Source organism: Conger conger, chromosome 9, assembly GCF_963514075.1.
Source record: "Conger conger chromosome 9, fConCon1.1, whole genome shotgun sequence".
In the NCBI taxonomy this organism is placed as follows: Eukaryota; Metazoa; Chordata; class Actinopteri; order Anguilliformes; family Congridae; genus Conger; species Conger conger.
In genome coordinates, this window is record NC_083768.1 from 53,524,687 (window position 1) to 53,549,550 (window position 24,864).

The 24,864-nt window shown below is 38.4% G+C and overlaps 1 protein-coding gene across 2 annotated transcripts in view; it reads right to left on the reverse strand.

Moving 5' to 3' along the window:
* Positions 1 to 22,764, reverse strand: part of col1a2 (collagen, type I, alpha 2) — a 38,751-nt gene extending 15,987 nt beyond the window's left edge. Inside the window, exons 1-26 of one of the 2 annotated variants that reach the window (XM_061254314.1) lie at positions 22,581 to 22,764; positions 22,087 to 22,088; positions 18,725 to 18,760; positions 18,020 to 18,103; positions 17,544 to 17,600; positions 16,221 to 16,265; positions 16,069 to 16,122; positions 15,925 to 15,978; positions 15,653 to 15,706; positions 15,125 to 15,178; positions 14,509 to 14,562; positions 13,412 to 13,456; positions 12,345 to 12,443; positions 12,060 to 12,113; positions 9,951 to 10,049; positions 9,809 to 9,853; positions 5,952 to 6,050; positions 4,462 to 4,515; positions 4,237 to 4,344; positions 3,673 to 3,726; positions 2,941 to 3,039; positions 2,430 to 2,483; positions 2,207 to 2,305; positions 1,812 to 1,865; positions 390 to 443; positions 112 to 165 (exon numbers count right to left, since the gene is read on the reverse strand). In XM_061254314.1, coding sequence (XP_061110298.1) covers positions 112 to 165; positions 390 to 443; positions 1,812 to 1,865; positions 2,207 to 2,305; positions 2,430 to 2,483; positions 2,941 to 3,039; positions 3,673 to 3,726; positions 4,237 to 4,344; positions 4,462 to 4,515; positions 5,952 to 6,050; positions 9,809 to 9,853; positions 9,951 to 10,049; positions 12,060 to 12,113; positions 12,345 to 12,443; positions 13,412 to 13,456; positions 14,509 to 14,562; positions 15,125 to 15,178; positions 15,653 to 15,706; positions 15,925 to 15,978; positions 16,069 to 16,122; positions 16,221 to 16,265; positions 17,544 to 17,600; positions 18,020 to 18,103; positions 18,725 to 18,760; positions 22,087 to 22,088; positions 22,581 to 22,650 — 1,635 coding nt within the window. In that variant the 5' untranslated portion in view covers positions 22,651 to 22,764. Of the gene's footprint in view, positions 1 to 111; positions 166 to 389; positions 444 to 1,811; positions 1,866 to 2,206; positions 2,306 to 2,429; positions 2,484 to 2,940; positions 3,040 to 3,672; positions 3,727 to 4,236; positions 4,345 to 4,461; positions 4,516 to 5,951; positions 6,051 to 9,808; positions 9,854 to 9,950; positions 10,050 to 12,059; positions 12,114 to 12,344; positions 12,444 to 13,411; positions 13,457 to 14,508; positions 14,563 to 15,124; positions 15,179 to 15,652; positions 15,707 to 15,924; positions 15,979 to 16,068; positions 16,123 to 16,220; positions 16,266 to 17,543; positions 17,601 to 18,019; positions 18,104 to 18,724; positions 18,761 to 19,235; positions 19,296 to 22,086; positions 22,089 to 22,580 lie in introns of those variants that run through there. The other variant, XM_061254313.1, reaches the window with a different exon arrangement.
* Between the last annotated feature and the right edge of the window lie 2,100 nt (positions 22,765 to 24,864).

Sequence of the window (24,864 nt, forward strand, 5' to 3'; positions counted from 1 at the left end):
AGAAGCTTTACTAATGTGATTTACTGAGATATAACAGGGATCTGGAATCTGCACAACCAAGTGTTTTTATTTGTATTTCTGTCTTGCATTTTTGGGTATAAATATACAAACCTGGAATCCGGTGGTACCAGCGGGACCCTGCTCTCCTTTGTCACCAGTGTTACCCTGCAGTGTAATAAGAAAACTGTTTCAATATCACTGAGTGTCATCCCAGCCACTGTTAGTATTATGGAAACAAGATTCTGCTTTCTGTAACCAGTACTGCTGTGCTTACAATTTTCCACATTTTTGTGGCAAAATCTCTAGTAGAAGACAATAGAATGTCTAGAATGTTCTAAACTGTTTTGTTTAACAAAACTGGTGTATGATGCAGTAGAGTCAGTGCTTACGCCAGCTCCAATGGCACCAGCTGGTCCACTGTTTCCATCAGGACCAGAAGGACCCTGAATAGACAAGAGAAATGGATAACTTGTCATTACATTATTGGCATTTGGCAGACGCTCTTATACAGTTGATTTGACTAAGCAGGAGACAATCCTCCCCTGGAGCAATGCAGGGTTAAGGGCCTTGCTGAGGGGCCCAACGGCTGTGTGGATCTTATTGTGGCTACACTGGGATTAAAACCACCGACCTTGCGTGTCCCAGTCATTTACCTTAACCACTACGCTACAGGCCGCCCCTGTATAACCAGATAACTTTTCATTTCATCAGAATCCATCTTTAAACCTTTTATCATATGTAGTCCATTTAACATGCTGTTATCCATATTATTATCATATTTCTTTTTACAGATTATAGAAAATGATGTCTCCTATTCAACACCGTGTATCTTCTATACCTTCTATGTCACTGAGTAACCTTAAAATACTTTAAAATATCTCACAGACCAGAATGTTCCACCTCCTAGGTTTCGAGACAAGAGGATAGAGGAACTTCTACTTTCTTATCGAAGGAGGTGGTACTCCTTGATAGTGATGCACGCACGCTTGCACAATCTCGGTTAGAGAGTATAAAGGATAGCTGTATACAGCTTTTTTTTGGTTCTATATCGACTGTGTCAGCAGTCGTGTTCTTTTTGCAGAAATAAAGATCATTATAATTGAATCGAGTGTGAAGTGTTTTCCTGACTGGATTACCCCCTTATTACAAAACAAGGGTTGATGTTTCCTTCTCAACCAAGCAATGTAATGGATAAATGGGCATCAATTAGTGCTGCTGTGACTACATGAACACTAATTGGTCCCCACTAATCCGATGCTTTTTTATCCACTGGATAATTAGCACAAAATCATGAGTGTACCCTGAGGTCAGTACGGTGCTGGACATTGAGCATGACTGAGTGTGTGAGTGAAAAGGATATGTCATGTTCTTCCAAAATACATTACAATAGAAGTTTTCTTTTTCTGCAGCTAAACTGTAGTATGCGTTATCCCAGCAAACTAGAGTGGGACCCTTTTTGAATGACTCAAAACGGTCATTTTTATGATTGCTATAAAATGACATTTTCATCTATCTATTGTATCATATATTCTATGTTCATGTATTGTATGTGTTCCTGTTGCTCCTGTTTTATTTGTTCATTATTTTCACACACTTTGAGTATACATTTTTGTTGTGTTTTATTATTTATCTTATTATATTATAACTGTGTACACTAAGGACTGCTGTATAAGGAAGTGGTAGCTATATAATAAGAGGTGGCACATAAATATGGTTATTATTATTATTATTATCATTATTATTATTATTATTATTATTATTATTATTATTATTATTATGTTCCTGATCTCAGCATACAGAGCAATACTTACCCTCAGACCAGAAGGGCCAGCACCTCCCTTCTCACCAGGCTTCCCAGGCTCACCCTATAAGAAATTAAAGGATACAGACACATGTGTGGATGTCTACATGCTGTCACACCTATCTGACTACTGCAGCTCAACATATCAGAATTAGTTATATAAACAGAAATGGACAATATGTGAGCTGTACATTCTGGGTACAGTGTACAGAATTGCTGAATTTCCATTCATCAAACAGCTTGCTTATTAATAAAGAATAAATACATTTTAGTATAAAATAAAAGTGATTTGAGTAACTTACAATCATTTTGAAAATGTCTTCTTTAAAACACATTTTTAAGCTGCAAGTTCTTTCTTATGGGAATGAAAATGGAAAAACATCAGAGTCATGTGCCACTACTCACAGCTGGGCCCTTGGGACCAGGGAATCCAATGCTACCGGGCTGGCCTCTGGGGCCAGATGGTCCAGGAGGGCCAGTGCGGCCATCTTGACCAGCAACACCCTAAATGCCACAACAGACATCATTAACAGCGATCACTGGCACAGTATATGACTGCATCGGGTAGAACAACCATTATAAATATGGTATTCACAATTTTCTGAGTTATAAAGTGCTCGGTACTTACTACTGGACCCTCTTTTCCTGGGGGGCCAGACTGTCCAGGGCTACCAGGGAGACCCTGAGAAAAAAAAATTGAGCTTTGAGTTCTGCCAGCAAATAATTTAATGTTTATTTAATTGGGAGAAATACATTTAAACATAGATTAGTATGAAAACAAATCACAGCATTTATAGCATATCCTAATTTCCATGTGCTTGTCAAGCACACATATGCAACACAAAATAGAAATCATAACATAAAATACATTAAATAAAATACAATAAATTAGTTCAAATTGAATAAAGATATCATAACCTGAAAATAAAAGCCAATACATGATTATACGACTGTATTTAAGCAGGTTCTTTAGCATTTTACTGCACAGGGAGAGAACTGCAAATATCAAGATATTTACATTTTGCCAATTTAGTTGCTTACCAGATTTTGCGACAGGGAATTTGCTGAACAGGGTCAGGTTAGTCCCTATGCTATAGGACACAGCTGTATCATGGTGAAAGGGGTGGATGGGTACTCACTCTTGCGCCCACAAGTCCAGTTTCACCAGCGCGACCTGCATCACCAGGGGCTCCGCGGGGGCCAGCGGGGCCAGAGGCACCACGACTACCGGGCATTCCCTAGGTGGGTAAATGGAGAAAAATAGAGGAAAATAGATTCACATAAACTTTGACTACCAACTATTTGTCAACCCAAAAAAGAGTGCTCAGTTGGATGTTTTTTCAACCCAAAAGAGTGTCTAGTTGGAAAAGCCCTCCTAGTCATGGGCTTGTGGAGGTCAGAAGAATATCTGAATTCTTGGAATTTCTGTTCTATTTTCTCATACATTGGTACTTTAAGAAAATTTAATCCCTCCTTTCAGCTAAGTTTTAGCATTGCACTGTTTGTAAAGTGCAAAGACAAAGCATGCATCGTGTCATAGTATGTTTACAGTGCTTATGGCTTTCCATAATAATTTAATTTCGAACAGTGTCGTACTATACCACCAAGCTCAGCTCGTTGCAATGGGTACGGGAATAATTGAATGATTCTTGGTTTCTTCCCCAGATAAAAAGCTCCAAGCTATATGCAATATTCTTAATTCGCTATGAGTACGGCGCAGACACTGTATCATTATTTAGATAATAATGCAAATTGTTATTGTTAAATTGTTTATAGTTGAAACAAGTCTTCAGAGCCAGTATGGTTTTTTTTTTCTCACAATTTCATATATGATCACTGTTGTTAAACTGTCCATGCTTTTACAAGCTTACCATTGGGCCAGCTCTTCCCTCCACACCAGGAACACCACGGTTTCCAGGGCTTCCCTGTTGGAAAAAAATGGCATTGATGATTCAAGGCCTTTACAATATGAAGGCTGCCTGCCTGACAATGACAATTCAAAAGCTAATTTCTTACACTATTACATTAAATGGTAAATGGTCTGCATTTTATAGCGCCTTTATCCAAAGTGCTGCAGAATTGATGCTTGTCATTCATCCATTCAACAGCAATTGGCTGCCATGCAAGGCACCAACCAGTGCGTCAGGAGCAATTAGGGGTTAAGTCTTGCTCAGGGACACTTACACACACCCTAGGCGAGATCGAGGCGGCAACCCTCCGATTGCCATATGACTGCTCTAACCTCCTGTTGCCCCAGTTCTAGTTACATTATGAGCATGACTAGAACTTTTAATGGGCTTTTAAGAATTTCCAATGAGCACCTTGCATCCTACAGTAGACAGGGAGTCGCTCCTTGTTTCCTATGAACTGACATGATAAGCATCCTAACATGGCACTGGGTCTGCAGTCAACGCCCTTAAGGCATCCATACTCACTCTCTCTCCACGGTTGCCAGCAGGCCCGGGTAAACCAGCCTCTCCATTTGGGCCTCTCTTGCCCTCCTCACCACCAGGACCAGGGGGGCCTGGGGGTCCGGAAGAACCCTACATAGGGAACACAAGCAATGTAGCTGAACTTGTAACAGTGTATAAGAAAGAGAGAGAGAGAGAGAGAGAGGGAAAGAAAAAGAAAGAGAGAGTGTGGGGGGGGGGGATACTTACGGGCTCACCCTTGCCACCAGTGTCTCCCTTCGCACCAGCAATACCTGGGTCACCCTGCAGTGAGGAAACAAATTTGTAAAGACCTGAAATTTTCTATTTGGCTGGTCATATTGGCAGATGCAGACACCAATGTCAGTAACCCCGTTTCATATGCAATCTCCAAAGTTTCCACAAGTAGATGTTGAAGAAGTAGATTAGCATAGATGTCAATTAATGTAACAAATTGTATTTCAGTCACAAAAAATTGTTTACTTTATTATGAAGCAGAAAACAAGAGTCAAAAATGATACTGATTGTATAGTATTCAATATATACTCTCATAGACGTATCACTTTATTAGGTAGACCTATACACCAGCTTGTTAATGCAAATATTTAGTCATATAGGGCGGCCTGTAGATAAGATAAGATAAGATAAGATATACTTTATTGAACCCTGTGGGTTAATTTGTCCTCTGCATATGACCCATCCTAGTTACCTAGGAGCAGTGGGCAGCCACAGGGCAGCGCCCAGGGAGCAATGTGGGGTTAAGGGCCCAACGACTGTGCGGATCATTTTAATGTGGCTCGACCGGGATTCGAACCACTGACGTAGTGGCTCCCAGTCATGTACCTTAACCACTACGCTACAAGCAGCCCCGTGTAGCGTAGTGGTTAAGGTAAAGGACTGGGACATGCATGGTTGGTGGTTCTAATCCCGGTGTAGCCACAAAGCCGTTGGGCCCTTGAGCAAGGCCCTTAACCCTGCATTGCTCCAGGGGAGGATTGTCTCCTACTTAGTCTCATCAACTGTACGTCGCTCTGGATAAGAGCGTCTGCCAAATGCCAATAATGTAATGTAATGTAGTCAGGCAATTACATGGCAGCAACTGCATAAAAGCATGCAGATGTGGTCAAGAGGTTCAGCTGTTTTTCAGACCAAATATCAGAATGGGGAAGAAATGGGATCTAAGTGACTTTGACCATGGAATGATTGTTGGTACCAGACAGGGTTGTCTGAGTATCTCAGAACCTGCTGATCTCCTGGGATTTTCACAACAGTCTCAAGAGTTTGCAGAGAATGGTGTGAAAAAAACCCCCACCCAGTTCTGCAGACAGAAACACGCTAAGAGAGGTCAGAGGAGAACGGTACAGTCTCTGAACACACAACGCGTCAAACCTCTAAGTCACTAAGCTACAGCAGCAATAAAATGTCTAATAAAGTGCTCACTGACTATATAAACAGAAATTAAAAAGATTTAATGACAGATAAATCAACCTTTTGAGCATGACATTTCCACTGAAGTTACAGTATTAGCAGCACATTGAATGTGTTGCCTCTGTGTGGAATGTATGTTGCATTACATTTGTCGACCGATGCTGATAAGTTCATTAAGTTTTAATTTGCCAATACTGATACGATCCTGATATTATTGTGCATTCATAGTTTTTTCCTTTAAAATACAGACTATACCAAGGCTATTCCTCGGCCTACAGTCAAGCAGAACTTACACTGAGGCCTCTAGCTCCACTGGGTCCAGCAGGTCCCTGTGGACCTGGTCCTCCTCTTGCTCCACCGAGACCAGGGGCACCAGCCACACCAGGGGTACCCTAAAAACAGCAACAAGCAATTATCCAACATTAATAACCAATATAATAATGATTTCACATTAGTTAAATGTCTCATCCCCAATTTGATGTATGTATTTCTAATGGCACATAGATATAATAAGATGCAAAACAACAGTGGATTGTTTTGCTCTATTATCAGAAAGTCCTTATAATCTGAACTTTAGACAGCTATGCTGATGATGATGTTAAAAATGAGTCCTCCTAGCTAACCCCTCCCATTTACTAAATATGTATATCATAATAATAAGCCTTCTGATTTTCAATGGTTTTTGAATGATTTGGATGATTATCAGCTTATTGAGTATGCAGGTTATAGAGTTGCGTTACATTACATTATATTATAGTCATTTAGCAGATCCTCTTATCCAGAGTGATGTACAATATGTGCAAATGATAAACTGAAAAAGTCTCATTTTGAAACATACGGTCATATGCAAACTGATCATGTGTCATATATGTCAGTCTTGTTTTTATATTATGTCCATACACTATATTAGATTTATGTATGGGTACTAATGTGGTATTAATAAATCTTTCTACCTTATAGAAATGAATCTAAAAAAAGACTTAATATACTGATTATACGAAATGTATTTTTATGACATGAATTATAGGCTCCTGTTTCAGATACAAAATTTGACTTTTTCAGTTCATCACTGCATGTTAAAGTGCAGTAGTAAATAATATGAGTTACAAAATGAATTATCAGTTGGTGAATGTGGCATTTTTGCAAAACACAGTTTTGAGAAAACTGGTCTTAAAGATTTTGAATTTAGCCACAAACCAGGAACTATTGTATGAAATTATTGTACTGTATGTGTGCTGTCCTTAACACATTGCTTGCTATGAATTGTAATTAGTTTGATTACAATCGTGTTTTAAACCATAATTTAATTAAAAGGTTGACTTGACAACTACAAACATTAGCTAGGTGGCTGTTCTGGTTTTGGTTTTAGGATTCCACTGACAGACACTGATTATCGACATACTGCCATTAGTCTAGCTTAACATCATAATGCTGGCAACAACAATGCAACAATTGAGAAATAAACAATGTGTTTACCAACATGTGGAAATTAAATGTCAGACTACTTTTAGCATTCTTGATTGCATGAAAAAAAAATCTCTGGATGCTATCCAAATTTGAGACAAATTGATTGCCTATATTGTTATAGCTATCATCAATAAAAGTTGTGTAAAGGTATTCTACCTTAAAACTGTTTCAGCAAGCAGCACACACTGACCAGTGAACAGAGGCAACTACCAAAGAAGAACACTTGTTTCGAACTACAGAAGAACAAACAGCTGTATCTCTTCATTAAAGAATGATTTATAATAATAAAAACTTTTTTATTGATTCTGGTATTAACTCAATTTTGACCAGATAGTGATTACACAAAATGTTTTGCCTCCCCTGTGAAGTTCAATAAATCATCTCCAAACCCATATACATTTTTAAAATGTATGTATAATGCACAATATACAATGCTCGGCTGTGGGATGAAGCACCATCCAATGGGTTTGGAGACATTTTATTGAACTGGAACAGATAAGATTCTGTACAGAATTCAGAATTAATTGTGCAACTGCTATCAGCAGTTACAATATCAATGAAGAGTGAGCCAGAACCTGCGGCAGCCATACATGCCCAAACTATAACACCCCCATCACCATGTTTCACAAATGAAGAGGGGGGGGGGGGCTCTTTGGATCTCATATTCTTTTAGCCTCCACACTTTGCTCTTGCAATCACTCCAATACAAGTGGTTCTTAGTCTCATTTGTCCAGAAGTCTCTTTTAAGTACTTCTTAGCAAGCTGAAGCCTGCCCACCCTGTTTTTGCAGCTAGCTAGTGGTTTGTACTGTGTATCTGATCTGTGGGGCAGGTGTTTGGGGTTTTCATCATGGTGAGAATTCCTTGGTCATCAACTATAGAGGTCTTCCTTGGCCAACAAGTCCCTTTGTGATTACTGAGCTCACCAGTGCTCTCTTTCTTCATTTGATTGTATGTATGTCTCTGGCTGTTTTTTTCTCAGCCTGATAATGGCTTCCTTGACTTTCATTGGCACAACTGTAGTCCTTGGACTCCAAAGGCAATCAAATGCTGAGACTCAAGAAAAGATACTGAAAACTTTCTTATACCTGCATTAAGAAAGTGAATACACCTGAATATTCATAAACAGCTGAGAAACTGTTTGGTCCCCTAAAATTGTGTGTGTGTGTTAATATAATTAACTTATATTAACCCATATTCATTCCTTCATTTAAAATCCAACATTCGGGAGTAAATAGCCGAAAGCAGAAATTGCACCACTGTCCAAAAATACAAATTGCACTGTGTATGTAATGTATGTAATGTAATACTGTATGTAATACTGATTGGTTGTTAGCTATATTGCCATGGTCCATCCATCCATCCATTATCTGAACCCGCTCATCCTGATCAGGGTTGCAGGGGGGCTGGAGCCTATCCCAGCATACATTGGGCGAAAGGCAGGAATACACCCTGGACAGGTCGCCAGTTCATCGCAGGGCACACACACCATTCACTCACACACTCATACCTACAGGCAATTTAGACTCTCCAATTAGCCTAACGTGCATGTCTTTGGACTGTGGGAGGAAACCGGAGTACCCGGAGGAAACCCACGCAGACACGGGGGGAACATGCAAACTCCGCACAGAGAGGCCCCGGCCGACGGGGATTCGAACCCAGGACCTCCTTGCTGTGAGGCGGCAGTGCTACCCACTGCACCATCCGTGCCGCCTATATTGCCATGGTAATCCATGAATTTTGCCTCATTACAGTTCACTATGCTAGAGCATTAAAATGTATAGCTTATAAATCAAATAAATCTCATAATGGTTGACCCATTCAATGTTTCTGGGTCCATATCCCCAAATAAATGAAAGGAAGTGTAACCACAGCAACCAGTATAACAGCTGATTCACAGAGCCAATAGCTAAGGTTAAATACTTTTTATCCAGCAAATATCTGTTACAACACATCTAACTAAGCATTTTATGTTGAGGGATACATTATTTATTATGCTTGGAAATATTAAGGTAGCATCGTTATGTGGATTAGCGTGAATGACACAGCAGACTGGCTGCTATAGCACTTCATGATACCAGTAGCTAAATACACTTTTCATATAACGGTATCCCAATTTGCAATTGAAAATCCTCTTTTATAAAATTGATTTAAATAAATTATATAGTGTGTGCCTTACAGTTAGCTAGATGGCAGTAGAAGCTAATGATATAGCATCCTCCAAGTGTCTCATTGTTAATTGTTTTTGATAGCTTCTACTGATTTTTTTTAGATTGTTTTTCTCTGTCTGCTGTCTGTTTGTTTGATATGAATTGTATGTTCATTGTAAATTATTTTTAATTGGATATATTGTATCATGTTTTTTTTTTGATTGTTGAGGATTTTAAATTGGATATTTTGTATCATGTTTTTACCATGTTTATTTTGTATTTTGTCCAATGTAAGGTGACCTTGAGTGTCTAGAAAGGCACCACTTCAAATAAAATGTATTATTATTATTATTAGCTTACAGTATAGACAACTAGAATCTGAACTACTGCTACTGTTATCAGATGAACTATATTTAGCTAAGTGGTGGATGTGGACATACATATTCACACTGAAATAGTCACATCCATAAATTATGAAAACCTTTTTTTTTTTTAAGACAAGAACAATGCTGATGCTCTGAAATAAATACTCACAGCAGCACCCTTGGCACCAGCCAGACCATTGTTACCAGGGTTACCCTACAAAACAAACAGTGATTCATGGTTAATTGGTGCTATTCAGTAAACATAAATGGTAATATATGAGTAAGTTGAATTGGAGATGGTCAATACTTACAGTGGGGCCAACAGGGCCAACAACACCGTTGGGACCGGGCTCACCTCTTGCACCCTGAGCCCCCTGAGGCCCAGTGGAACCAGCGGGGCCAAGTTCTCCCTGTAATGTGTGACATACATACCATCAAAACCAACAAAACCTACGGCCAGATTTACATACCTGAAACTCGGAGCGCAAAATGCAGCCTGAAGAGGGTATGTCTGCCTGAAATTAACATCTGATTTACAAAGGCTACAGCTCATTACGCAATCAGCGAATGGGACTGCCTGCAAACCTCATTTTGCGAAAGAGGCAGTTCTTAAACAACGAATGTTCAGTGCATTGAATATCTTCACTGCATGTGACATATTCCTTGTATCGGCTGCCACATGAAAGTGTATCCAGTGCAGGAATAAATGTGTACATATTCCAGCTGTGGCGGATTTTGTCATTTGAATTAAATGCGAGATGTAACATTGCAATGAGCTTTGTTATTGCCGGGATCGAATGGGAACGTTGTGTCGGAGGTTCCATGACATATTTTATTTCTACCAAAAGCGCAATTATTTGTATGGCTCGTCGTTTGTCACAGAAGTCTTTCCCAGTTTATTTTCTGTGATTCTGTGACTAATACAAACAAACATACAACCCTGTTTTTTTTATCATTTTAGCAATGGCAGTTGAGCATGCTCTGTTTCTAACGATGTTCTGTTAAAAAAGCAAAAAAAGCAAAAAGCATGTCTTTCTGCAATGGACAAAAGTGATTAAAAGCATCAATGCACTACTCATATTTTATACCAGCGGCACTGATTTTTTGAAACTTCAAACACTTGTTACAGTAATTATGGTTCAGCATGTTATTTCAGTCATTTCCCACAGCTTCCCATGATATCCATCCATCCATTATCTTAATCAGCTTATCCTGAACAGGGTCGCAGGGGGGGCTGGAGCCTATCCCCGGATACATTGGGCAAAAGGCAGGAATACACCCTGGACAGGTCGCCAGTCCATCGCAGGGCACACACACCATTCACTCACACACTCATGCCTACAGGCAATTTAGACTCCCCAATCAGCCTAACCTGCATGTCTTTGGACTGCGGGAGGAAACCCACACAAACACGGGGAGAACATGCAAACTCCACACAGAGAGGCCCTGGCTGACCGGGATTCGAACCCAGCACCTCCTTGCTGTGAGGCGGCAGTGCTACCCACTGCACTGCACAATACAATAATTTACAAGAATGTTGTTCATTTCTAAATACTTTCTGTGACAAAGACCCAGCTGTTGATTTTTGACCCAAGTGTTGATTTTTGTTGCAAAGATTATCTTAAGTTATTTCAAGATTCAGAGCCTGTATGTCTGTCTCGCTTGCACCCTCAGTTTATGCCTGCAGATACATTTCACACACAAATCGACCCTCGTTAAGAGTGTGAACTTTATTAAGTTCAAGGGAATACATAATTAGCTACACTTATAATAATTCCGCCCTTTATTTGTGCAATCCACCCTTGAATGCATATGCATTATGGAGAGAAGGGCAGCTTCCTAGATCACAAGCATTCTGCGGTTCCAGCCCCATGTGCCAGTTTGGTACATACAACGCATTTTTCCTGGGCAGAATGTGTCATATGTGCAGTTGAAAATCGTCACAAAAGGCTTAGTAAATCTTGCCCTTAGTATCGGAAAGATTCACTTATTAAGATTTATCCTCAAGAGGATTAACATTCTTCTGTTTTGGTGGTCATTAAACCTCAGAGGTTCAGGTTCTCATTCACCCTATGCCATTTGTAATTTAGACCCTGCTAGTTGACCAGGTCAAAGCAGCTCCCAGCTCAACATGGTTTCACTGGTTGACCAGTTACGACCACCCCCCAGCTCAAGCTATGTTTTGACGGACTGGTTGACCTGGTCTGAGTTGGTGGACCAGTTCAAACCAGCTACCAGCACTAGCTGGCTGTCCAGCTCATATCCAGCTATGCCAGCTTTATGACCTTCTTGGCTATGCTTGTTAACCAGGTCATACCCAGCTAGACCAGCTTCATGACCAGCTTGACCAGCTCCCTGTGTGGATGTGGGGTCAAGTGAGGTATGATTAGTAAGAGGAGAACTGCCAAAATGACACTCACCTTGGGACCAGGGGCACCAGGGAAGCCTGGAGGTCCAGCAGCTCCCAGAGGACCCTGACAAAGGGATGGACATTTCAGCAGGGTTAAAGATCACAATCCACTCTCTGAAGTGACTTAGGGTGGTCAGTCAATCCTTTGGTTAGGGCACATTAAGGTAGTTCTAGATAGATCTAGATAGATCGTTTTTGGTACTTAAAACCACCAAAGTGTCTTCTTGTGGATATCTGGACCAAAAATAAAACACTGGAAAGATGTACAATATAGGAGGAATATGGAGTTACTCACAGCAGGGCCGGCGGGGCCGGTGTTTCCATCACTACCACGAGCACCAGCTGGACCAGCAGGGCCAACACGCCCCCTCTCGCCTGGCAGACCACGCGAACCCTGAGGAAACAGGACACAGTGTGTGTCACCAATACTCAAATCCCCGACCTCTCATCTCATGCACTCAGTTAATAGATGCTCTTATTCAGAGTGACTAAAAGAAAAGAAAAGAAAAGAAAACAAAATAAAGTGAACACCAGTAGAAATATAAAGTGACTGAAGCACTAAAATGTAATTGTTCACAATATCATGATGCATACACAAACTGCAACACATAAAAAAGGGATCAAATAACACAGGCCTGTTTCTATCCTACAGGTGCACCATTACAGCTGACTATGTACTGAATGTCTCTAGATTGTATACTGTCTAGATCATGTCCCTTATGTACAGCTAAGACAAGGGTAAACCAGTAGTTAAAGATAATATGAGTATTCAAAGAAGTGTGTTTGCAGTACAGGTGAATTTGAGGTAAAAAGTTAGACAAAAACTGTGTTGAAACAAAAATACTGTTCTATGCAGAATAATATTGAATTTTTATGGGTATCCTTACACAAATAACATCTTGCATAAAGGAAGATTTGACCTATATGATATTTTTTAATATGTTTTCCTTTATCTTTATTGCAGTGTACTTATATTTATTGTAGAATATGACTATGGTATATACACAGACATAATAATTAATTAAGCTAAACAGAACAAAAATACAGATTTTTTACAATTTCCTCCCAGTATTATTGATAACAGGAAGGAAATATGTCATGCACACAAGCAGTACTGAATCATTTAGTGAATTGAAAATGTTCATTGTATTAATAATAATAATAATGTGAGCCAGTGATGACAATCTGTTTAATTGATAATGCATTTACATTTGAGTTTTTTTTCTTATGTTGCCAAAAACATGACAGCAAATAGACAGCACCTCCCACAATACACTTTTCCAAGAATTATAGTAACTGGTTTCCCAACAGAAAATTAGGCATTAAAAAGTAAGGAAGACATCAGGATTAAAAGTAACTTACCATCTGACCTGGGGAGCCATTTGAGCCATGAGCACCAGTTTCACCCTGCGAGAAGGAGGGGAGAAGGCTGCATCTCAGTAATAGTCACAGACAATGTGTACAATAATGACAGCTTCCTGCTTTGCATTAGCTCAGCTTGGTTATTTATCAGGAAGCTCTGTTTATGTGTTTTAAAGTAACTACTATTATTTATTACAGTACACAATAAAGTGACAATGGAGGTACATTTTTTCCCAAATGTATACTGAACGTGCAGTTTTCTTTGGTTACAAATGAGTATGTTTTCCAAGCCAAAAAAATGCGAATTAATTATACTGCTGGCTAGGGTTACAATTTTATGTACTTCTAGGGTACGGCCCCAGCAGAACTTTTCATATTTTTGTTTCTGAGGGTGTGTCTGGGTGTAACTGACATTGAGTAAGTGATGGGTGTGTGTATCTGATTGACATTGGTTAAGTGATGGTGTGTGGATGTGATTAATATTGAGTTAGAGAAGGGGGTGTGTGGATGTGATTAATATTGAGAAAGTGAAGGGGGTGTGTGGATGTGATTGACAGTGAGTAGATGATGGGAGATGTGGATGTGATGGACAGTGAGTAGATGATGGGGGATGTGGATGTGATTAACATTGAGTTAGTGATGGGTGTGTGGATGTGATGAACAGTGAGTAGATGATGGGGGTGTGGATGTGATGAACAGTGAGTCGATGATGGGGGTGTGATGAACAGTGAGTAGATGATGGGGGATGTGGATGTGATTGACAGTGAGTAGATGATGGGGGTGTGGATGTGATGAACAGTGAGTAGATGATGGGGGTGTGGATGTGATGGACAGTGAGTAGATGATGGGGGATGTGATGAACAGTGAGTAGATGATGGGGGATGTGATGAACAGTGAGTAGATGATGGGGGATGTGATAAACAGTGAGTAGATGATGGGGGTGTGGATGTGATGGACAGTGAGTAGATGATGGGGGATGTGATGAACAGTGAGTAGATGATTGGGGGTGTGGATGTGATTGACAGTGAGTAGATGATGGGGGTGTGTGGATGTGATTGACAGAGAGGGCAGTATGGATATGGTTGACAGGTGTATACCTTGGGACCAGCTACTCCATTCTCTCCTTTACGTCCATCCATGCCAGTGTATCCCTGAAAATATAAATAATTGTGATGTTAAGGTTCATGTCATTATGTTATGTCATGTTATATAAAGGCTGGGCTCAGCTTCAAGGGTAATAATAACACACATATCAAGGCTGGACTCAGGTTTAGAGGCAGTGATTATCAAGACTATAAAGAATATCAAGGCCGAGAACTGGATTTGTGGTAATAAGACAAATGTTAAGACTGATCCTGATCCAAGTCTTAACATTTGTCTTAATCAGTAATCAGGTCTATCCACCTGTAACTGTAAATGCACCAGACCATCAGAATTACTGCTGAAAAAGTCTGTTTCAATGACAATGAGCATTGTTGAAGATAGTATAAAGTTGTGACAGACAGAAATAAAGTTTGTACAAGCAAAGATTGACAAACATTTGTTCTGCATTCCAAAGGTTTTCCCACTTTAATCTGCACAATATTAATATCCTGCTGCAGCTCATTCTGAAGTGAGACAGGTGGGGCACTAAAATACAAGAAAGATGGACTGATCTAAGCAATGGGGCTCCACTTCCTGTTTTGTTCTTTAAAAAGAGCACACAACACTCACTCTGTGTCCCTTCATCCCGGGAAGGCCAGGGGTTCCGGGGAAACCACGAGCACCCTGCAGAGAAAGGTGCATTCATGAATAGGCATTCATTGCACTATTAATTATACACAAAACCATAAAAACAACTGATAATAACTAAAACCGAACATTGTTTACTTAATCAATCTTTATCAAAACCATGTATAGACTTTTATCATGTATTTGTCAAAAGTGATAACTTTTCAGGTGGCAAAGTAGTATTGATTGATACTCAATTCAAACTCAATTCAAAGTGTATCTTTGATTTTACTTAAATAAATGTCAATAATTATAATGACCGCATCTAAAATGACAATGATTCTGTTGCCTTATTATGACATTAATTAATTATTAATAATTAATTACTGCAAAATTACTGGTAAGGCTTTGGCAGAATGTTTGTCATAGTCACACTGGACATCAGACCCCAGCAACTAAGTCAAAAAATCTGCAACCCCAAATGTAAGAAGCATCCCTTTCTTGGTGGATTACATAGAAATAGCACGGTACCTGAGCTCCAGAGGTACCACGGTCTCCAGGTTTGCCAGCTCTTCCATTGTTACCCTACAGAATAGCAGGAATGGCATGAATGACTTAATGTTTGAGAGCATTTGTGTTCTAAAGCAGTTAGAACCTTGAAATGTTCGGGAGTATTGTATAATATCAGGGTTATCATATGTTTTATACATTCAATGACATTGGTTCATGAAACAGGAGCAAATCAATTTTTAAATAAATAAAATAGAATTTGAGTGGACGTCATCATGGATACTTTCACTTACATCGTCTCCAGATTTGCCAGGGGGTCCTGGGGGACCACGGGCACCAAGAGGTCCCTTTATTGGATGGAGAGAAAGGTTAAAGTTCCATGGTAAAAACGAATTCCCTGGTATATGAGAGGAAATGACATGTCAAAGGAGTCTTACAGTTTGTCCTGGTTCACCAGGTTCACCAGGGTGTCCTTGGAATCCTTGAGGTCCCTATTTAAAAAGGAATTGCTGTGAGTTTATGCATTAAAAGAACAATGCAAACAAATCAGAGACAATATGCCATATTGATCTATATTTTGTATACTTACCGGGGAACCAGGGGGTCCTTGTGGGCCAGAGGGTCCCATCATACCCTGCAGAGATAAACAGACTTCAATAAAATTAGCCTAAACGTTATGATCCTATCACTAATAAAATTGTTGTCATCATTCATTATGTATCATTCATTCAGATGTGCCGAAGCAGTTGTATATAATCATATTAATATCATACCAATATAATGGAATGTGCATGGTCGGCGGTTCAATCCCCGGTGTAGCCACGATAAGATTCATACAACCGTTGGGCCCTTAAGCACGGCCCTTAACCCTGCATTGCTCCAGGGGTGGATTGTCCCCTGCTTAATCTAAATCTTGAACTGTAAGTCGCTTTGGATAAAAGCATCAGCCAAATGACATGTAATGTAATGTAAAACAGAGTGATGAATAACAGAATAAAATTGGAAACATGGATCTCTGGTTCAATTGGTGCTGATGACAAAAAATAATGAAAAGTAGTTCCCCTCATTTGTGTGATTTAGGTGCAGTGCAGACTGTTTGTATTTCATTCAAACAAACATGAACATAGTATTCCCTTTTTACTGGTGATTGTGTTCAGGTGAATTCAACAGTGGCAGCTGCACAAATTAAGTGGATACTAAATAGACCCTTTTGTGATAGAAAAGCTATTTTATCCACAGTTAAGAAATTATAATATATTGTGGTGCTGCAGCCTCAGACTGAACTAATTATGTGTATTTTTAGATTACTGGGGCCAATTTCATACACACAGATTAGTGTGTTCCATGGAGAATATCCATACAAAATGTAATTTCATCTTGGATTAGCCTTAATGTGTGAAACTGTGAAACTGGCCCAATATGGTCAAACTGCATTATTTATCACATGTACGACGTTGGTCTTTATTTTAACCAATCCAGCGTTATTACACAATTTGATTTTAGAAATATTCAGTCTTCCAAGTTTGAATGATGACTGCCTCTTTGATAAACATGCAGAGGGAACATGTTTAAGCTTGCACCAGCATAATTTATGGTTCACAGTTTCATATCACTGTAATTTTGATATGCCTTGTGATGTGAATCGGTGCATGTGCATTGGCACATTTTGTTTGTGTTCAGATGACTGCAAAAAACACAGTTTTTCCTCAGAGGAATAAAACGTTATAAAAGCAACAGAGAATCTTCCATGTTATATAAGGTCATATCTTCCTTAATATAAGCTGAGTTTGCAATCACTTTCAGAAGACCAATTATGTTATATAATGGTGGCATGCTCTTCTTATGAAATTATTAACTGAACCAAATGTAAAAGCGTACTTTAAATGCTGTTATATCAATCCCTATTATTTACCGCGGGTCCAGGGCCTGGATCGGGGCCTTTAACGCCATCGTACTGAGCAGCAAAGTTCTGTAAAAATAATAAATAAATCATTATTATGAATCATTATTAATAATAATAAGAATTATAACAATAAGAATTATAATACTAGATGGAAGTAGAGTAGTGGAGCAGACAGATGACATCATAGATCAACAGGAAACGAAAGTAAAGACGGGTCAGGTCATGACTACTTCTCATTAACGTCCGGTAGATGGGTATGGGGTCACTGATTTGGAAGCTGTCTCTTGTGCAATGAACAGAAGTCATAAGGCTAACAGTCTGACAGACCGTCAGGAGACACATAACACATTAATTTAAGGGAGAATTGCCAGTATTGATGTATGATGTATTGCAAGGCTATTACCAACATTTTATCTCTTCAAGGCAGACATGCACAGAGATTTAGCTGGGGATTAAAAATGTACAGATTAAATTTTTGAACTTACTCCGCCAAGACCAGGAGGGCCAGGGGGGCCGGGGGGTCCAGGTACTCCGGGCATGCCATCTCTTCCTCTAGGGCCAGCAAACCCCTGAAAGAAATCATGGAAGCATAAATAATCAAGTAATACTTTTGAGTATAAAAACATTTTATTTTTTCATAGTATGCTTAATGGCCTAATATCTGCAACATCTCATCCATAACAGAAGTCATAACAACAACACACTCTTTTAGTTCAAAGATAACCATAGTATTAAATGTTCTCATATATAAATAAACAAAAAACAAATAAACAAATAAATAATATCAATTTTACTGCAATACAACAACTTAATTCAAAACAATACACTATGATAATTTAAAAGGAACTATTACAACAGAAAAAAGGGCTACCAGCAGTTAAGTCACGCCTCTTAAAATGGGGTGTGGCCTCTATAATTTCACTTGGCTGAACTTTGACCTTTTGAACTTTTGCAATAAATCCAGTGTCATTTGAAGAGAATTTCCCATTTCACACATTGCTTTTTCTTCACCGCTGTTTTCAGTGCAGAATTATAATCCATAACGATTGAGAGTGACACAACGGAAAAACAAACATTTCACAGAAACCTAAAGTAATTTCCTGAGGTCATTTAAAAAATTGGGAGAGGGGTTTGTCCCAAACAGAGGTCTACAGTAAAACAGCATTAGAAAAACAACCGCTCATGCTTACCCTGTCACCTTCGAGCCCCTTGTCTCCTACAGGACCCTGCAGAGGAAATTTTTCATTTATTGAATTTATTAAAAACACACCAACCTATACTCCAATTGAATGAGTAATTCCTCATTACAGTATACTGATGTTAAAGCTGACATTCCTCATCCATTGTAATCCGATTTGCTCATTTTTACTTCATGCACAAAAATAGGGCATTACCCACACCATCTGCAGTTTACTAACGTCACCTTGTTTACTAATCTTGTTCTTTGTCAATCATTGTTTACCGACATGTGGAGACAAAAAAAGCATTGCAAGATACTCTATCTGTCCAAAAATGTATGGATAAACTAACATGACCTTGTATGTCAACTACTCCTGCTAAGATGCGAAAGCATTGACTAGATGCAAACACTATGTGTTTGGTTTACATTGAGCTCATGAGTATTATACATTTTTTTATATTGTTACACAATATTTTGAAATAAACTAAATGTTAATGTTATTGAAAATAACATTTGCTCACCTTGGGTCCTTCCTGTAATGGGAAGACAGCATATATTAAATACATATTAAAAACATTTACTAATTCTATTTATATTTTCATATAAGTAAACAAACTATACAGTGCATGCAGCATTCAGTGCTTTAATACAACTAAATAATAGCATTTATAAATAGTATTATAGAAATGTATAAGTAGAAATGAGTAGAGAGCAAACAGAGGCCTGTATTCAATCAACATTCATCCTAAACTTTCTTCACAAGCAGTTTGGCTAAAAATGCTGATGGAATCCCAACCCAGAAAACAGCCACATATACACATGCATTTCAAAAGCGCATGCAGAAGAATGAGTCCAACTACTGTAGGGCACAAGTACATTGCAAGATGTGCTGGGAACCAGCAGTAATCATTTTAATGAATGAACAAAACATGCTGACAAGGGGCATGATAAAATGCAGTCAGTAACCAGTTTTTCTAGGTTATCTTCTGAAAAAGATTTGGCCAGTTCCAATTAGCACAGCCTGAAAGAGACCTCTATTTTATCCTGCCCCTTACGAGAATCAGATTGTTTAAAGCAAAATAAAATCATCCGTTATGTGATATTTTCAGTATCAATTTGTTGCAATCTCAATTTCTGCACACCGTCTGAAAATAATAAATGCGCAAAAACAGCCAGTCTGACCTGAGCCTTTTCATAATCTGTAAGAAATTAGTCCTATTCTCCTCAGATTTTGGATCCATTTTCAGTCCCAGTCCTGCTCTATTCAGCCCATTTATATTACTGTCCGGCCCCTAAGGAGAGGTTGGTTGTACTTTTGACTGACAATGATTGTGGCCAATAGAAAATACTGTTACTTGGAAGGAAAGGGAAAAATAACATCACTTTTTTATTAATCAATGTGAAATGTTGTCAGGATTGAGATTGCTCAAATTGCTGAGGTTGTTTCCATCAGAAGCGACCATGGGATTACATCAAGGACAAACAGCAAGGCAATACAGGTAAACACATTTTTTCAAAATAACAACACAAATAGATTGTTTGTACTGACCATATCGTCTGTGCACGCGTGTGTGTATGCGAGAGAGAGAGAGAGAGAGAGAGAGAGAGAGAGAGAGAGAGAGAGAGAGAGAGAGAGAGAGAGAGATCAGTGATCACAATATAACAGATCGGGTGCCTAAATCTTTGATCAATAAGACATACAATGGACTAACTAATACTGCTTCAGTTAATGTCATTCACATTCAAGTATCCACATTATTTTAATATGCACTAGATTAAATTAGTGTTTAGTATAATGCTTTTACCTTTACATGTATTATCACCAATTAATGTTCAATGTAAATTGCAGGACTCCATTAGTACAAAAACAACAATGTAAAAGTGAAAAATCTCTTCAGAATTATTTTTATACAGTAAAGACACAAAGCCTGCAGAATAATTTAGCATTCTGTCCAAGTGAATATTCTTATAACATTCTTGGTTGTTCAAGAAATGTATTTTATTATGTCTAATATGTTTATATGTTATCATACTGTATGTTTACTACATGTCTAGCTCTAAGCATCATGCTTTGATTATGACAATTGTTTAGAAAAGCTTAATATACGTATAGTAATCATATCTAAATGTCATATTTCAATGATATCAAATCAAATAAACAACCACATTTTTCAATAATTGTACAAATAATACAAATTTCACATTGATACAAAAATGATTATGTGCAAGTAATGCTGGTAGTGAAATTGCTCAAAAATGAAAAGTATGCCAGTAATAGTGTAAATTAAATGTAACTGAACATGGTCATATATCTACGTACTATGAACATCTTCATTTAAAACTTCTAATGTATAGAAACATTTATCCCTAGTAAAAAGAACATACTGCTTCACTGTCCTGATAATTCACTTGTCCATATATGGATTACATTTTCAGTTAATTACAATTACAGTAATAATATTACAACGTCTGCAAAGTCTGGTAGGCAGCAATGTAGTGATTAAGTTTTACTTAATCACTTCCTCCGGAATCATCCGCTAGGGGGTATTTAAAAATAATTTGGTATATCATGCCACTTCCTGCAATCGGGGGTGCACAATAAACAAGCCGTACAAACCTGTACTTTTTTTATAGCTCATTAGCGATATCCGTATAGATTATTAGCGAATTATAAATGCCGTTTGGTTCTATAGCAACCACGTGCCACCAAAGGGACACTAATATTGTTGACTTCTTTGCTCATTCTTATAGACTTTTTAACAGTCCTCAAAATCTGACCTATGCATATACCAGACAAAACTAGACTAGACGACCAAGTCCACAAAATCTAATGTGTTCCATATTAAACTCATTATCTCTATTGAATTATATGAATGAACACAGCATTGTTTGTCTATGTTGCATTTTGCACAGCCTGTATATATTATCTAGGCTTCTGTGTTTTGTTCTGTGCATATAATTTAATGACTAATAAATTCCTCCCAAGGAAAAACTCGCTGCAAGCACCACTGTTCAGAAACGAATACTATTGCGCTGCCTGGATGTCATGTCCTGACATGTCCACCAGATGGCACTTTTGTACACTACATAAAAAATGCAAAAAAATGACTAGCTGTTTTTAAGCAAATAACAAGATAAAATCATTCTAATTGTCTCTACTAACTTATCTCTGCTAAATTGATGTTTTACGATACAGATACATATTTATGATAACAATGCGGAATAGTAGTAATAACTGTAATTAAAATGCAATAATTTGAAAATATATCAAATAAAACATACCCAAGGAAAATGTCGAGTTTAAAATAAATATTCCATACTTTAGAGATTGCATAAACGCACAGTAGCCTACTAATATGACACATTTGAAACAGCTGCTACCAATTCTCATGTTCGAGAAAGCCGCCGCCAGGGGGCAGGTTTCCCCATCCCTATAATAAAGATCATTCCCTGGACGCTCAGAAGAATTTGTACAACGCCCAAAACTTTTCATCATAGGACAAAAAGTTTTCCCCCAACAAACCCGAACTTCACATGTAGATATTTCCTTTGTTTGAATATCCATAACATTTAAATCAAAGAAATCCTTTGGCAGGATTCTTCAGAGATTGTTGCCAATTTTAATTCAGAGCGCAACTTTAATTAATCAATCAGCAAATGTATCCTCAAATCCGCCATATGACCTTAATCCGTTCGTTTTCAACGGAATAGCCACCGGAAGGACCTCGATAGCTGGTTTAGATGTCCTTGCGAAGTACGTCCACAATAACCAAAACACGCATACGTGCTGTTCAGTCTTCATGTATTCTCATTTAAACGGGAAAAACTGCAATCCTCGGTAACACAAAAGTATATTTCAAACTTACATTGGCATGTTGCTAGGTATGAAGTTACTGCAAGCAGCAACACAATCCGAGTATCCACAAAGCTGAGCATGTCTATTCGGACATGCAGACTCCTTGTGCTGCAGAGCCCTGTGTATCTACTTCAAACAGGCATACAGTTGAGACAAGAGTAACTCCAAACTTAGCAGAAACCTGCTGCCGTGATGCTAGAATAATAATGTCCAATCTGCCCTATTTATATGGCAGGAGGGCCCTTTGTCTGCGTGTCAAACACGATTCTCTAGACCAATCAGATTGTAGTAATCCTAGATGACTTCCATCCCAGAACAGCTCCACTGAGTCATGTGGTCCTTATCTCCAGCCTTCTCCAGAATTATTGGCAATGGTTTGGCGATGATGATGACGAGGGCAACGTTTTAATTAGATCCATTCCGTTGAGGACGTGGACAATATGGGACTTTAAGAATGAACAGCGGACATTTTTCTCAAACTTTATACTCACCATTTTGGGATGTTTCACTGGGTCGCGTGCGCAGGAGCTGTCCAACGGCTAGAGGAACATCTTTGCACTTTGCCACCGCCTTGATCATCACGCGCGTCTTGTCCGCTAGAAGTGCGTGCGGAAAATCGTACAGCGCTATGCTCCGAATAAAGTAATTGAATTTAGAGACTTAAAACGCGTTGAAATGTTTTCTTTTTTTTTTTCAACGGTGACACTTTTTGTAATAAGAACTAGTAGCACTTACAAAATCAGGTTATTATATTATTTATGTAGTGACTACTAATCGAGTAGGCTAAAAGTCTGTACTCAGGTTTGTGAGAAATGCTTTTTGTGCAAAAATGGAAATCGATGTCTTTTTTGTAAGCTCCGAGAAAGATAACGGTTGACTGGTGCAAAATCACAGAAATGATTAATGCTAAACAATTATTTTGAGAAATCGTGTCACGTTGAACCTATTAAAATAAACATATTGGGTTACCATTTATAACACTTGGATTGGCAAATCAAAATCAAATTTTTATTCCTATGTCAATAAAATTCTTCTGATGAAATTAGTTGGACAGAAAATCGTTCGAGTGCAACATATAAGCTCAGTATAGGTTGCTTATCATAATCGTTACAAAATGTTCAGTGTTATTTATACTTTAACATAGTTCATGAGTCAAATAAAGCTTTTTTAAGACTGAATATTTTACTACTCATGATCTGACAGTGTTGTTGCTTAAAATGTCCAGTCAGCTCGTCTCAACAATGAAATTCACAACTGTTTTTCTTTTTCCAGGGGTAACCAAAAGTGTACCAAAGCTTTAGGGGAGGCCTTACATGGCACATAACACAGTTAGGCTGCATGTGAGCTCTATATGAGCAGGACAAAACTCAGGTGTGAGTGAGATCTCATTTCAGCTCAAACTCCTAAGCTATCACAATCTATTAACAGGACCAGACACGTCTTCACTGACAACATTTCTTCTTGAACAGCGGCAAACAAGAGAGAAACGTTACACCGCCGAATATCCCAGAAAGTCTCAGTCAGTAAGTGTAAGTTACATTTTGAATAGATACAGACTCATGAAACTAAAAACAGATATTTTGACACTCAAAGTTAGCCTAATACCGCTGAAAAACATCACATTATACGAGGCCACATATGAAACTCGACCGTCTCTTTAGAATTACAAACAGTAGGCCTATTACAGACAGTAGGCTACACTATGGAGCTAGCTCACACGCGCTGCCAATGAGATCCATTCCGATCTAGAAATAAGCATTTAAAGTATTTACATAACTTGCAATGACCTTTGGAAGTATTTTGCATGGCATTATTTGCATCTCTAAAGTTTTAGAACATTGCAATGTATTTGGAAATGGATTTAGGAAGACTGTAATTGAAATGAGCTGTACTTGAAACAATTGATTGAGGACATTTTTACATTTTCCTATTACATGTGAGGAGAATTTATGTGGAATAACAATGAACCATGAAAATATTTACTTATGTTAATTCATATTTTAATTAAAACAGAAATTGATGATGTAAAGAATACCTGACCTTCCCCCACATTTGCATCTTTCATCAGGAAAGTATACTATTTGACACTTCAAACTCTATTACAATTGAACAAAGAAGCAGACATTTATGATTTTTATCTTTTATACATTTTCTAGTGGGCATTTAAAGGAAAATGTGTTACTCTTAACCATACCAGTAGCATTTTAAATAAATCTTATGCAAGCTCCAGTTATGCCTGCAACATTCAGGTGTAAACAGGGAAGCTGGCTGTTGGAGCCCCAGAGAAAATCAGG